Below are 15,116 nucleotides of genomic sequence, written 5' to 3'. Positions count from 1 at the left end.
TGGCTGTTGATTTGTATCCTTTATATATTTTGCAATAAACCAGCAATCTATTGAATAAACAGGGCTCCGGAGTTCTGTGAGCTCATCTAACAAATTATTCAAACCTATGGCGGGGGTTGGAGGGAAGGGTATGGGATTTTCTGATTGTTAGCTAGTTATTCAGAAGCACAAGTAACAACCTGGATTTGTGATTGACATCTGAAGCGGGGGCAGTCCATAAGACTGAAACTTTAACCTGTGGAATCTCCAAGAAGAGAGTGTCAGAATGGAGTTGAATCATAGAACACCTAGCTGGTGTCTGAGACTTGCTTGATGTCGGGGGAAAAAATACACACATATTGGAATTGGTGTCAGAATTGTGGCAAGTGAATGAGAAAAGATGAAAAACCTGGTAGAAAGGTGGGTAAGAGAAGAGTGGAAAGGAACCGGATTTGTTTCTTCACTGGTATGTCCCCTGTCTATAGCATGGAATGTAGCATTAGGTGTGTAATAAGTACTTTTTTTTTTTTTGCTATCTGAGCAATTTGTAAGAAGAGCATTGGGTCAAAATGATGTGACCATAGGTTATTAATTCATTTCTTAATGAGTGTATAAGAATACAACTGAAAGGTTTTCTCTACCCATCATGCTTATATAGGTGTTTTACTGATTCAGTGAGTTTGCTTGTGATGATGGTGCGGGTTTTTGTTTGTGTTTTGTTTCATTTATGGTGATGGTCTTAAAGGAATGAAAAATACCCATGTATTCTAGTTTTGGTTCCATGGTGTCCTAAGTCTCAGCTTCTCAGCTATATTAAAGTATACATACCCTTTAAATTAGGAGTGAGATACAAAATATAAACGGGTACAGTTTGGTTGCCAACTAATCAGAGTGAATGCTGGCCAGTCCGGTGCATATCAGCTAATATCCGCCTGCTTCAAACTATGGGAGAATCAAGCTATTAGAGTGCTGAGTTTAAATACTACATATTTTTATTTTGTCTTTATTGTAATGAACAAGCCCTGTCTTTAGCTCCTGCTGTGCACTTTTGGAGGGTCTTCCATATGGTTGCTGCTAAGTATTTTGGCATTTTCCCAACTGTTACAATTGGGTCAGTGGGGGGGATTGTATAGGAGTAATAAAACAAGGGTGACTGCTGCAGGGAGGAGTACGATTACTACGCACATAACAGCTTATTGCCTCTCATGCATTCAAGCACAGCTCAGTGCCATTCATTACAACAGGCAGCCAGGGTAAACCGCCTTTTGCCTCAGAGTTTTCGCCAGAAAGGCCAGCCTTACGCGCAGAGCCTACATGTTCTTGTTTACATTTTTTCCCCATTTCCGTACTTGTCCCGTAATATCTAGAATAATTTGAGGATGAATGAGACAATTATACTTTGCATTTTACCATGTCATTCTGAGAAAGTTCTCCTGAGCAGTCTCTTAGCTACATTCTAGCAACAACAGTAGGATTATCAGTGGCCCTGAGGACTTTGAGATGAGAAAAAAAATGGGGAAGAAAATTCTGACTCCCACAAACACTTAGAAATCTTTGAGACATGATTCATAAAGCCAGAGGTGACTAATAGTATTGACACTATTACTGGAGTGTTTTCCCTGGCAGAAATGCCATGAAACAAAGGCTACTACTATTTTTATCCTGTAGGAGACAAGTATTTCTTAAGGCTCTAACAGATTGCAAGGAAAAAAGTTCACAGCAGAATTAAGATTTTAAATAGCGAGATAATATATTAAACTGAGGTATGTGTGTACACACACACACAGAATGAAGTAAAACAATGAACTTAAGGTCTTGCTCCAAAGACTATGTTTTCCATATTTATGCTTATATTCACAAGTATTCTTTAAATAATTTATTATGCTTTTCCTTTAGGGGCTCCTCTCCCCACCTTAAGCACCAAGATCCAGCTATATAGCATTCTAATAGGTTCACAGTATACTCATGAATTTTTCCTGAACAATTACAAGAAATCGAAAATTTTTAAGAAACAGAATTGGAGACGTTTAAGCCAGGATACAAACATGGGGGGATTTTTTGTTGTTGTTTCCGACCAAGAATAGTAAATAGTGTTGCATTCAGAAAGTTGTTCCCTATTCCTTCCGTTCCCCGCCATTCTCAAGCCTAGGAACAGGATTCCCAGAGACACACCGGGTGGTCGGCACCCTGGGCCCTGCCAGGCAGGTGAACGCCTCCGGACCCACAGGGGGCTACGCGGGTGAGCGCCCGGGAGATTGCTGACGAGTCAGGGCGGAAAAGAACGTGAACTTCGGAAACACCGCCAGGGCTCGGACCACAGCTCGGCAATCAACCAACCCCTGCACTTATGAAAGTACCGATACTGACAGCAACGGGATGGTTGTAAACCAACTGGTTCCGGGACGACCCACACTTGTCCTAAGACGCTGGAGACCCCCACTTCCAGCTTCCTCCAAGAAAGGAAGAGAGGGCTAACCAAGGCTCATCTCTGTTAGAATGCCCCCACGAACCCGCAGAGAGAAGCTTCCCGACACCGCCGACGGTCTTCCACGCTCTGCTGCCACCGCAAGCCCCTGCCTGACACGCCACGCCGCGACCCCGCACACTGGAAGAGCGGGCAACAGCTGAGGTAAGGGCAAAGGCAGCAGCTTCAGGCGCCGCAGTGCGCAGGCGCTTGCGCCTAATGCGCAGGCGCCGCCTAGAAGTGACTTCTCCAAAAAGTGTCTTAGTTCTCGGTCACCTGAGCCCGGGGCGACTCCGCTGCGGCAGGCTTCGCGGATACCCGCCTTCCGCAGGTCCTGTCTGGAGACCCCACCCTCTTCTCTTGCCCTTCGCTCCGCCACATCAAACCCTCTTAGGGCCTGTCCTTTCCCTCCTGTGCTTTCCCAGCCGGGGTCGGACCGGACCGGGCCGAGCCGGGCAGCCCAGACGCGGTCCCTGACCATGGCGTCTCTCTTCAAGAAGAAAACCGTGGATGGTGAGTTCAGGCCGGGCCAAAGGGGCCCTGCTCTGCGTTTCCCTGGCGTGTTTTGGGGGCTTCCGGCCACGGTTCTTTCAGCTGTCCCTGGGGGCGGGGCTGGATCAAGTGGCCCCACAGGTGACCGCCCTCGTGCGTCACTTCTCTGCTTCCCCATCTCTGCCGACTCGCCACACCTCATCCTCACCTGAATAATCTGGCTGCTTCTCTCTGTAACACACACACACACACACACCACCTTTTCGGCTCCCTTTCGCGCCCCCCCCCCCCCCGTTTTTCCTTTAGCGAGACCTTGAGCATTTCGAGGAGTCAGGATGCTGCTGGCCCTTGAGTGTCATTAGACGGTGATTTGATGCATTTCTTGTTGGTTTCATCTGTTGGTTTGTTGCTTCTTCAGTTTGGAGCTGTATGACTTATACAGGCTTACAAACAGGAAAACTGTTCAGCTGGGGGAGGGGATAACAGGCTCCAGTTAGAAAATGAACCTGGGTCGGGGTCGACTTGCCCTTAAAGAGTATCCCATCAAGAGAGATGTGAAACAACTGCTTCTTTACTGACTCCAGGAGAAATATTAGAGAAACCAAAGGGAAGTGCCTTGAGTTTAGTTTTCATAATGTATTTTTCCTTCACTGTGATTATCTTTTGCTGTCTCAAGTAAGATGTGGTATGTATTATCTGCATAGAAGTTTACATTTTTATATATTTGGCATGGTTTCAGACATTTAGTTCAGTGTCATATTAAGGGGAAAAATGAATAGAGAAATCTACAAATTGGTGTTTATGAGCAATTACTGTAATATGTATATGTAACACTGATTAATTACTCTTGATATATTCATTGACTGCCACCAGGAATCAAATTCATTCAAGTAACTTAAAAATTCTGTTTCCTATTACATGTTGAGTCTAGGTTGCTGTTGGTTCAACCAAAGAATCACTTCTTTGTAAGGATCTAACCCAGCCACAAAAGAAGCAGTGGTAGCTAGACAGTGATTGGTACAAACAGGGTGCTGAGTCCAGACCTGGGGTAACTCCTTCATTCCTTTGTATTGACTGTTCCAGTGCCAGCAACACTATTTTGGGGAGGATAACAAAGACATCACTTTTTCTCTGCCACTCTCCCCCTCAGTTCAACACATAATGTAATGTTAGTCCTGATTTAGTACACAGCATAATGCATTTTTGCCTACCTTGAGTGGGTGAAAAACCTTTTTTCGATTTATGGACTTTTTATTAACTAAGAAATACCATTTACAGTACCTGGACATACCTTTCAAGTTGGTGTAGGATATAGTACAATTATGTGAGATGGATTTTATTTGAGAATGCCTTCTAATCTTTAAGGGGGCACTTCACTGTTTCAGTACCAGTATTGTGGTTTCTAATTACTGTATAGTACTTCAGGGGGGGAACAGGTTTATCTTTTGTTTCAGTTTTATATAGTGAGAATTTACTAAACAGAGGAAAAGAGTTGTACCTTTGTTACTGTGACATTACAAATTATATTTTTAAAAACATCATAATATTAAAGGCCAAACAGCTTTAATTGCTTAATATATGTCAGATATTTTCAAAGATATAAATACCAGTTCTATATTCTCATCACTGTGCTTCTTGGTGCTTTTGGAAGCCTAGTAACTATTGTACTTGAAGTAAAGAACAGAATTTAAAAAAAAGTGAAGATGTGCAGTGGAGATTTTTAACTGTATACTCATTTGCACTTGGGCTAATTTATCCAAGAAATAATGTTTTTTGCTAAATAGATTTATTTGTGAAAATAAAGTCTTAAGGACTTTAGCTAGGAGCTGTACTACAGATATAAAGATCTGCATGTGAAATTTCTGAATGTAAATTTGGCCACCATGTACATTTACTATAACTACCAAACTGCATACTTGATTTTTTTTTACATTATTATGTCAGTTCAGATCACTTAATGCCATTTTAATTATAGATTTATACTTTTATTCTGATATAGAGCTTTATTAATGTTTTTACTCCTTGTTTTATTAAAAAGAAGGTGTTTTGTTTAAAAGGTGACAGCATTCTTCTTAGCAGTAATGAGGCTATATATTATGAAATGTAATGTATTTTTATGGATTTCTTGCAGATCCTTGGACTCGTTGATTATTGATCATAAGATCTTTTGCTGTATGCTGCCTTTTTATCTGCTTCAGCAGTAATGAAATTCTGATATATAAGGGAGATATGTAACCACATAGATCTGGAGAATAATTGAATCTTTTTGTCTCTTTGGATTGGCTGGAAGAGTTGCATACTATATCATTAAAGACTACTGCACTTGTAAATTAGAAAGGGAGACAACATTACAGCACTTATTACTATTCAGAGTTATGTTTAATTCATCTTGACACAAAGATGAACAAGTCTCTGCAGTGTATACTTTGTTGCAAAAATTAATGAGAATTGTACCTCAATGCCATAGAAGATAAAGATATCTCTGAATTTGAAATTACAATTGAGTATTTGGTTTTTCTTTTACCAATTTATAAAGTATACTTATATACATAGGTTAAAGTGTTCACAGTATTGTTTTTTCCCCCAAGTAGACTAATGGTGACCTATTTATTGTTTATTGAAACTAATTATGAACCTGTGAATCAGGATGCCATGAGGATTTGTCATAAATGAACAACTAAATATGTCTTTTAAAAAGTGAAAAATTTTCAGCATTATATAATTGTTGTCTCTTATCCTCAGTAAAGGCAAATTTGAGGTCCTCTTCAAAGCCAGCACTGTGATAGCATTTTGTATGCAGCATCTTATACTTAATTCACAGAGAATTTAGAAGATACGTACTACTATCATCCTCACTTTATAGGTGAGGAAATTGGGATACAAAGGACTAAGTAATTTGCCCAAGGTTACACCACATAGTGGCAGAACCAGAACATCATCCCTTGAGTATTATCATTGGTAATATTTTCTTTTTAGAGATCCTATGGCACGGTTTATTTTGCTGTTCTTCCTAGTATATGGAATTCTCAACTTTTGGTAGGTACTGTGTAATGGTAACCATTTATCTGTGAACCAGGCTCTTTTTCCCTGGAATCAGTGGTAGAACTTTAATTTCAAATAGTAGTAGAACTAGAAAAATCCTCCTTTCCCTGATTCTCCCCCTGACCAGGGTTTTTTAGGAAGTGTTGTCCACTGTCTTTTTTCTCTTCTTGTTGTCTCCCATTCCTACCCCTTTAATTCTCAGACCACCCCCAAATTCTGTGGCAGTTTGCTTTACAGCTTAAGCAGTGAGATCTTGCTAAGATCATCAATAACTCCTGGATTGTCAAAATGGCCATTTTTTTAGTGATCAGCTCTTGGGCCTATGTTTTGCATTTGATCCTAATAATAATTTATTTATTGAAATTCTCTTTTGGCTTTCATGAAACTCTTTAATATTTTCCTCAAATTCCTCTAACCGCTCTTTTTCTTTCTCCTTTCAGGCTTTTTTTTTTTTTTTTTTTTCCTTCCTTCCTTTTTCTTTTTTTAAGCCTGCTTCCTAAATGTTAGTGTTGTCCTTGCTTCCATCTTGGGCTGCCACTTTTCTAACTGTACACTCTCTCCCTGCATGATCTTATCCAAAGTCTTAGTATTTTAGTTATTACCTAAGTGCTGATAGATACCAAATTTGTAACTCTAGTTCTTTTTTTCTGAGATTCAGACCAGTGATTTGCTGAGTATCTCTACCTAGAGGTCCCAAAGTACCCCAATCTGAAGAGATTCTAAACAATTCACCACCATCTCCTTTAAGTCAGTTCCTTTCCTGAGTTTCCTCTTCCAGTGTTGGCAAGTCTTGATATTGCCTCCTACCTTTAATTAATTACCACGTTCTGCTCCTTTTGCCTCTTAAATATTTGACACACATGATTTTCCACTGTTTGCCTACAACTCCTGCTCTAATACAGATCCCATTTTTCTTGTAATTTTATTACATCACCTTCTGCTTTTCTTTCTGTAGCTTCATAACTCTTAAGTTGTTCATCTACAGAGTTGCCTTGTGATTTGATCTACCTAAAACCCAAATCAGACTATGCTACTCCTCAGTGTAAACCCCTTTATTATATCACTGGTACCAACATGATCAATGAGAGCTCTTTAATAAGGCACATGTGGCCTTCTTGATCTGGTCCCTTCTTCCTGTCATGTATCTGAACATTTTACTGTTCAGCAGTATTGTCCTTATATTCATCAGGACATACCATACCAAACTCTTTCTCTCTCTGACATATTTTTGGTCATGATGTCCATATGCATAGAACCATCTTTTTCCTTCGTCTGGCTAACCTGTACTATGTCAGGTGTTTTTCTTCTCTGAGAACTTTTCTCCGATGCCACCTCAAACTGTGTTAAGTATCTCACTTCCTTTTTTTTAAGCCTCTGCTTCCTGACTTGCATTCATGGAACTAAAGGATATCCTTGTGTACTTCCAAAGTTGGATTATATTTATTCAGAGTTTTTCCTAAATTGCATTTATGCAAGGTAGCAGAGTCTCTTCAGCATACATGGAAGTATCTCTGGAGCAGTTTATCGTTTAGAGACAAAATTTGAAAATAATAGTATTTACTAACCCAAAGCAGTGTTTCCGGCATTCAGAGCTTATTATAATCTACATCCATGTATCACTGCCACCTCCATGCAAGTTTAGACAAAATTTGAGGAACCCTACTGATAGAAGAGGAGCAAGCTTCTTGGTTTTGGCGGTATTGGGATTGTATACATGTGTGCTAGTAGTCCAGGGTTCAGGATGTGTGAAGCTTTGGCTAACTTGGGATTCATCTCCTGTCAAAGGGAAGTTGAGACATTTGTGTTATCTTAAGAGAGAAGAAAATCTACCATCTATATAACTGAATCCCCTCCAGAACTCTTCTACTTTCTTCCAAATAAGATAGAACAGTCTGATGCTACCTGTTATATACCTAGGTCTTCCCTAGGATGCTGTGTGTTCTCTTAGTGCTTATTATTCTGAATATTTAAAAACTCAAATTTTACTTGCTGTTTGGCCCCTACATTCTTGGCACACCAAAGAAAAATAATTGAACGTGGGATTCATTCAGAAGCACAGTACTCTCTTTTGAGAATTTTTCTGAGTTAAAGTTCTCCATTCTTTTTGGTATGGAGATGGATGGATACCATCCATGGATATTTCTGTAGGAAAATGTCTCCCCTTTGTATTTCTGCATCCCTAGCATGACCCCAAAGAGTGGTATATCTTTTCATGCTACTATTTTCTACCTTCAAGTCCATAGGTCTGTGAAACTTCCCTTTTATAGGATCTTTCCTTCTTGTTCCCACTTTTATCTAAAGTGAGAAAATGCTTTCTCACAATTTCCTGAACTGAAGCTGTTATTGATGATGGTACCAAAGCCTGTGTCTTTGAGGACCACATGAGACCTAAAGATCTACTAACATAGAGCCCATATGAAGACCTTCCTTCAGCTCTGGAAAACACTGATATTTTACTAATAAACTAATCTGAATGAATTTCTCAGTATTTGAGTGACTTGAGATTTTACTGGAGGGAGGGTGGGGAGCATTCCTTTCATGCTACCATAAGGCTAGACTCCTATTTTCTCTTTAGTATTCCATCTCCTCTTTCCAAGAAAGTCCTGCTGAGTTTTTCAACTTCAGCCTAGTTTTTAAATGGCTGGTTGGCTCCCAGGACTGTATGTAGGAGAAATCTGTTGGCACAATCCTCCACAATCCTTTCAGTTTCCCCCTAGTTGTTTTTTGTTCTTATTTTTTCTTTACCGTGTATCAGAACTGGTTAATTAAGCTGATGCCATTCCTCCCTGATATTTTTGATGCATAGTTTCCAAACCCTTGAAACATTTGCTTACATTCCAAGTTCTGATTCCTCCCTCACCCATTCCTCTCATTGTCATTTTCCCTCTGCCTGTCAGTAACTTTGGTTCCCAGAGCCCCCTTTTTCAGGAAAGGGCCTTAAATGTTTCTTTCTTACCCTTTAGCGTTTGAATTTGTACCATTTGCAGTTTTCTTCTTCTCATCCACCCCAGATGCTAGTACATCCCTGCATAGTCAGGATGCCTTTCCTCTTTACTGTTGGGTGAGCTCCATCACACCCCCTTCACACAGGTGGTTCTTCTGTTCAGTAAGGATCAGGATGTAGCTAATAACCCATTAGTCTGCCTTTCCAGCGCTGCAGACCCACTGCTTCCACTCCCAGCTGCTGCAGAGATTGCAGATAAAATCTAAAGGAGAAGCTCCCTGTCTTCTCAGGTCTTAATCTCCAAAACAAGTTAATAAAAATGGTAACGCAGGATATGCCTTACTTATTCTGTGCTCTTATTTCAATCCCTGTGATCACTGGATTTAGGATAACTGATAGGCAATAAAAATGTATGGATTTTTTTAAAGAAATACATTTAAAAGCAGAAAATATGATATATTAGATTAAAATGTCTTGGCCTTAGAGTAAACATAACCTTATAGCAAAGAACAAAACCTGTATATGGTGGAGTGGATGCTGTCTAGTACACCAGTGCCTCAAGGCTCCTGGGGCAGAAAACTGAACTACTCTGTAAGCTTGAGATGGGCCACCTCCTTTTCCCCAAAGGAAAGGCACTTTAAACATATTTAACATATAACTCAAAAAGAAATGAATGCCTGTATTTAGAGTTGATAATTACTTTTTGCCTTAATCCTTAAATGTGCAAATTATATGTAAATAAGCAGGGCCAGGAAGGACAGCCATAATTCAAGTTGGGGCCTCGCCTCAAACCCCAGTAGAGAATTCTAGTAAGCTAGGCTGGACTATATGGAGACCCCCTTTATTTTTGTTTTTATTTTTTATTTTCTGACTTTTTTTTTTTTCCTGTAAGCAGATAGAGCTTATTGATTCAGAACTAAGGAGAGCAGAATGACCTTTTCTCTCTGTATCTTAAGTCCAAAATTTGAGTCTGTGATATATATATATATATATTTCACTCAGTAAAAAAGAGCCTGAAAGGCTTAAGTTAGGCTTTTAATGCCTATAGTAGAGCTGGCTTGGGTGTCTTCTAAGTGTTGTGCTGGGTATGGGTGAGAAAGAGGGTGGTGGTTTGGGGCGGCCTCTGGACTCTTTTCTGCCTCACCAAATGGTAGCAAAGAACATATCATAGTCACAGATATGTATCATTGCCATTTTCACAATGTGAAAGTTCTTTATTACCACCTATTATGAAGTGTTTCACAGCAACCCCACAAGGTAGATGAATTGCTAGAATATAACAATTTGGGCATATTCTTTTGCCTAGAGAAAGAAGCAGGGATGGACAGGGCCAAGCACTCTATCTCCTAGATTCAGTAATACCCAGTACATGTTTCTGTCATTGTCTTGACTTGGAATGAAAAAAGGGAAAAGCAGAAAATTATTAGGGAAATACCTGGTTATTACAGTGTTTTATTTTTCTACTGTATAAAGAGCTCTGACCTAGTCAAGGTTCATGGTTACATTATCAACCATCTTTCTTGGTAACCAGTGGAGTTTATTATACATCTTAAAGAAATGTATTAACTATGCCTGTAAGACACATTCTTTTACATTTAAATATGTTTGTACTCTTGCAGATCACTGCTAAATATACATTGGGGTAGTAGTTGGCATGAAGTGTGGTGGGAATACAAGTAGAATAAAGAAAATACTGTGCTCCTTGCTCTTAAAGTGCTTGTAATCTTGGGAGGAAATCCAACCTACCAAAAAATAAATATAATGGAAAATAAACTTGGCCTAAAAACATTAAAAGTGTCTTAGAATCTGTTATTAGTCCCTCTGAATTATCTAGGAGACCAAATCATTAAATGTGGATTTAACATAGGGATTGCTTTTATTAAAAAAAAAGTTGAGAGTAATATGTTTGTTTTGTAGGATTATGCCTATCATCTTATATGAAGAAAATGTTTTACTCTCTTTTCTTACTTACCATAATATGTTTTAATGTGTTATGACTATATTTTAGTATGCAACATTAGGTGCTCTCAGTTTATAGCTTAGAACTGTTTAAATATTAATATGTCTATTAACTATGGGGCTATGGAATATGCAGTAGTTAATTTTCTTTATTTTTCTTTCTCTAATGTACTGTGACAGTTATGGTACACATAGTTATATAAAATTAAGAAAAGAGAAGTAAAACTATTTTGATTAAGGTACATGTTTTGGTAAAATTTCGTGTCATAAGTAGTGTTTTCCCAACAGAGATGGCTATATCTATTTTCTGCTCTCATTCTCTGACATCAACTGTTGGGTCCAAAAAGTCAGTCAATCCTCACACTCTGGAGTTAGCACAGACACCGCAAGTTCAGGGCTCAGGCCTCCAGGACTGTCCTCATCCTGGATGCGAGTCATAAGTCCCAGTTGGCCACGAGTACTTCTGACTAACCAGTTGTAAATTCTAGAGTCCCCATAACTTCCTCCACAGTTTGATAACCGTTAGAACTCAGGAATAGCCAAATGGAAGCAAAGTTTTGGAGGCTGCGAGTGGCACAGAGCTTTCATGCCCTTTTCAAGCATGTTGCTCTCCCAGCACATCAGTATGTTTTTCACCAATCCAGAAGCTGTCCTAATATCTTTATTCAGGAGTTTTTATAACCCAGTCTTCAGTTCCACTCCCTTCTCCTGAGGTCAGTTGAGGGGAGCGGTGCTGAACTTCCTACCCTCTATTCAAGCATTTGGTCTTTCTGGTAGCCAGTCCCCTCCAGAAACTACCTACGGGTACCCTTTCTTGAGTTAAAAGATATTCCTACCACTAAGGAAATTCCAAGGGTTTTAGGAGTTCTGTGCCAGGAACTTAAGACAAAGATCAAATATATACTTTTTATCATATATGATACCACCCTATAATGAGAAAATATATATTGATAGAATTCGAAATCTTAGCAGTCAAGGCTTTCAGCGATTGCTTTGCATCTGTGTCAGTTATTTGATCACAATTTGGCTTGTCAGTATGGTGGCTTCTTTTTCACTTCTGTACTCTGTGGCTTTAGAAGATCCTCATCACTATCTCATTGTTACCATTTCATTTCATGCTAGATGAGTTTAGGAAGTTGTCAGTACACCAAGATGTTATACTCCAGAGTTCATTATAATTTCATAGTTTTAAATACAAAATATATTTTCTGTTGAAAGAGTAGGGTAAATGGTGAATGTTTTTATACCAATTCATTGGCTTTGGCAAGATAGTATGCTAAGTTCAAAAGAACAAAATTGGGAGTATTGAGGATGAAAAGGCCAATGATTGCTTTTAAATCTAGGGAAATGAGAACTTTGCTGTTCAGTGTCTACAGATGCCAGAGGAAAGATAATGTGTACTGTGGACTGAATTGTATGCTCCAAAATTCATATGTTAAAGTCCTAACCCAAATGTGACTGTATTTGGAGATAAGGTATGTAAAGAGGTAATTGAGGTTAAATGAGATTATGAAGGCAAAGCCCTAATCCAATAGGAGGGTGACATTATAAGAAGAGGAAAGAGGCACCAGGGATGGGCACACTCAGGTAAAGGCCATATGAGGACACAGCAAGAAGGCAGCCATGTGCAGGCTAAAGAGAGAGGCCTGGGGAAAAATCAAACCTGCCAGTGCCTTGATCTTGGACTTCGAGCTTCCAGATCTGTGAGAAAATTAGTTTCTCTTGTTTAAACTACCCAGTCTTTGATATTTATTACAGCAGTCTTAGGAAACACAAATTGTGACAATAGAATTACAGCCAGTGCTCCACCAATATAATGTTAGTGAGAAACAGAGTATGCAAAGGTGGGGAAATAGATGTCTTATAAGGAGGAGCTCTGGCATTGTAACTTTTATTTAGAAAGTCATTGTAGTTGATTAGTTATATCTTATGTAATGACTTGAAATGTTTTTCATTGTATATTTTTATTAATACAGATCTATATTTATAAGGATTATGTCTCTGATAACTTTATTTCTTGTTTGTCTGAAAGGCTTCACAGCATAATACAGTAGTTAAAATCAGAGGCCCTGGAATCAGACCGCCTGTATATGAATCCTAGTACTGTTTCTTCCTTGGACAGATTACCTCACCTAATGTCGATTCCCTGCTCTGAAATAAGTGAGATAATAGTACTTACCTTTGTGGTGGTTGTAAACCTCTTAGTATACTGCCTGTTCTTCAACGTAAGCGCCTATCTTTATTCTGTGTAAAGTTTTATGTTATACACAGGAATGTGTAGAAATAAGTTGTGATGTTCCATCAGCAAAAGGAAAATGGATGTTGGCTCTATTGTTTTATTTGAGGTGAAATTCACATAATATTAACCACTTTAGAGTGAACAACAGTTCAGTGGCATTTAGTACTTTCACAGTGGTGTATAACCATCACCTCTAGTTCCAAAACATCATCACCTCACAGTAAAATCCTGTACAAGTAAAGCAGTGCTCAGCATTTTCTTTTCTCCCCAACCCCTGGAAAATACCAGTCTGCTTTCTGTCCTTATGGACTTATATAATTTGATATTTCATATGAACAAGTCATAAAATGTGACCATTTATATCTGGCTTTTTCACTTAGTATGATATTTTGGAGGTTTTGGATATTCACGTTGTAGTATGTATTAGTACTTCCTTTCTTTTTACACTCCATCTCTCTAATACCTAGAAGTGGAATTGCTGGGTCATATGGTAATTTTATGTTTATCTTTTTGAGGAGGCATCAAATTGTTATCCACAGTGTCTGAAACAATTTACATTCCTATTGGCAATATATAAGGGTACCGGTCTTCACATCCTTATTAACACTTGCATTTTTCCATTTTTGTTTTTTCATTACAGCCATTCTGGTGTGTGTGTAGTATCTCTCCTTTCCCTTATGACTAATGATGCTGAGCATCTTCTTTTTGTATTTATTGGCCATTTCTGTATCTCCTTTGGATAAGTTATCTATTCAGGTCCTTCAACCATTTTTAATTAGATTGTCTTGTTTTTAAATTATTAAGAGTTCTTTATATATCTTAGATACTAGACTCTTTAACATATGTATAGTTTGTATATAGTTTCACTCTTTTTGTGAAATATCTTTCCACTTGATAATGTCCTTTGGTGCACAGCCTTTAAGTTGCACGAAGTGTCTGTTTTTTCTTTTGTTGCTCATGCTTTTAGAGTCATATCTAAGAATCTGTTGCCAAGTCCCAGATTATATAGATTTACTCCCATTTATCCTAAGAATTGTAGGATTTCAGTTTTATATTTGGGTCAATTTTTAAAAAAAGATTTTATTTATGTATTTATTTCTTAAATACTATTATTATTATTTTTAATTGTGCATGGGCACATAAACGGTGGGAGGGGCAGAAGGAGAGGGAGAGAATCTCAAGCTGACTCCACTTTGAGCATGGAGCCTGATGTGGGCTCAATCTCATGATCTCGAGTTCATGACCTGAGCTGAAATTAAGAGATGGACCCTAACTGACTGAGCCACCTACGTGCCCCTAATTAATTTTTTAGATACACTGTGATGTAGGGGCCCAATTTCTTTTTTTTTCTTTTTTTCATGTGGACATCCTGTTGTCCCAGTGCCATTTGATGAAGAGACTATTCTTCTGTTGTTACTACTATTTTTAAATCTACGTCTTGACTAGAAAGGAACTCTAATGAAGTAATTAAGATTACTGGATCCAAATCTGGCATTACTGCTTATGACCTTGTGACTTTTGGCAAGTTATTTAAACTTCCTAACACTTAATTTTCTTCAAATATAAAATAATGAAAAACTAACTCTATAACATTATTGTGACTATTGTATAATGCACGTACAGCACTTAGCAAGATTCCTGATAAAGAGAGATCAGTTTTGGCAAGAATTACCATCAATATTTGTGATTTTTTTTTAATTTAAATTATTTATTTGATACACAGAGATCACAAGTAGGCAGAGAAGCAGGCAGAGGGAGAGAAGGGGGAGGAAGCAGGCTCCCTGCTGAGCAGAGAGCCCAATGCGGAGCTTGATCCCAGGACCCTGAGATCATGACCTGAGTCAAAGGCAGAGGCCTAACCCAATGAGCCACCCAGGCGCCCCAATATTTGTGATATATTTTTTTAAAGATTTTATTTATTTGTCAGAGAGAGAGAGAGGGAGAGAGAGCATGAGCACAGGCAGACAGAATGGCAGACAGAGGCAGAGGGAGAAGCA

The 15,116-nt window shown here is 38.7% G+C and overlaps 1 protein-coding gene across 1 annotated transcript in view; it reads left to right on the top strand.

Moving 5' to 3' along the window:
- The first annotated feature begins 2,822 nt into the window (after positions 1–2,822).
- The window catches only part of CHMP2B (charged multivesicular body protein 2B), a 28,158-nt gene continuing 15,864 nt past the window's right edge, over positions 2,823–15,116 (top strand). The window contains exon 1 of the mRNA XM_059164434.1: positions 2,823–2,956. Within this exon, the coding sequence (XP_059020417.1) occupies positions 2,923–2,956 (34 nt within the window). The 5' untranslated portion in view covers positions 2,823–2,922. The remainder of the gene's footprint in view (positions 2,957–15,116) is intronic.

Source organism: Mustela lutreola, chromosome 2 (genome assembly GCF_030435805.1).
Source record: "Mustela lutreola isolate mMusLut2 chromosome 2, mMusLut2.pri, whole genome shotgun sequence".
Classification (NCBI taxonomy): Eukaryota; Metazoa; Chordata; class Mammalia; order Carnivora; family Mustelidae; genus Mustela; species Mustela lutreola.
This window is presented reverse-complemented; position numbering and strand designations above follow the sequence as displayed.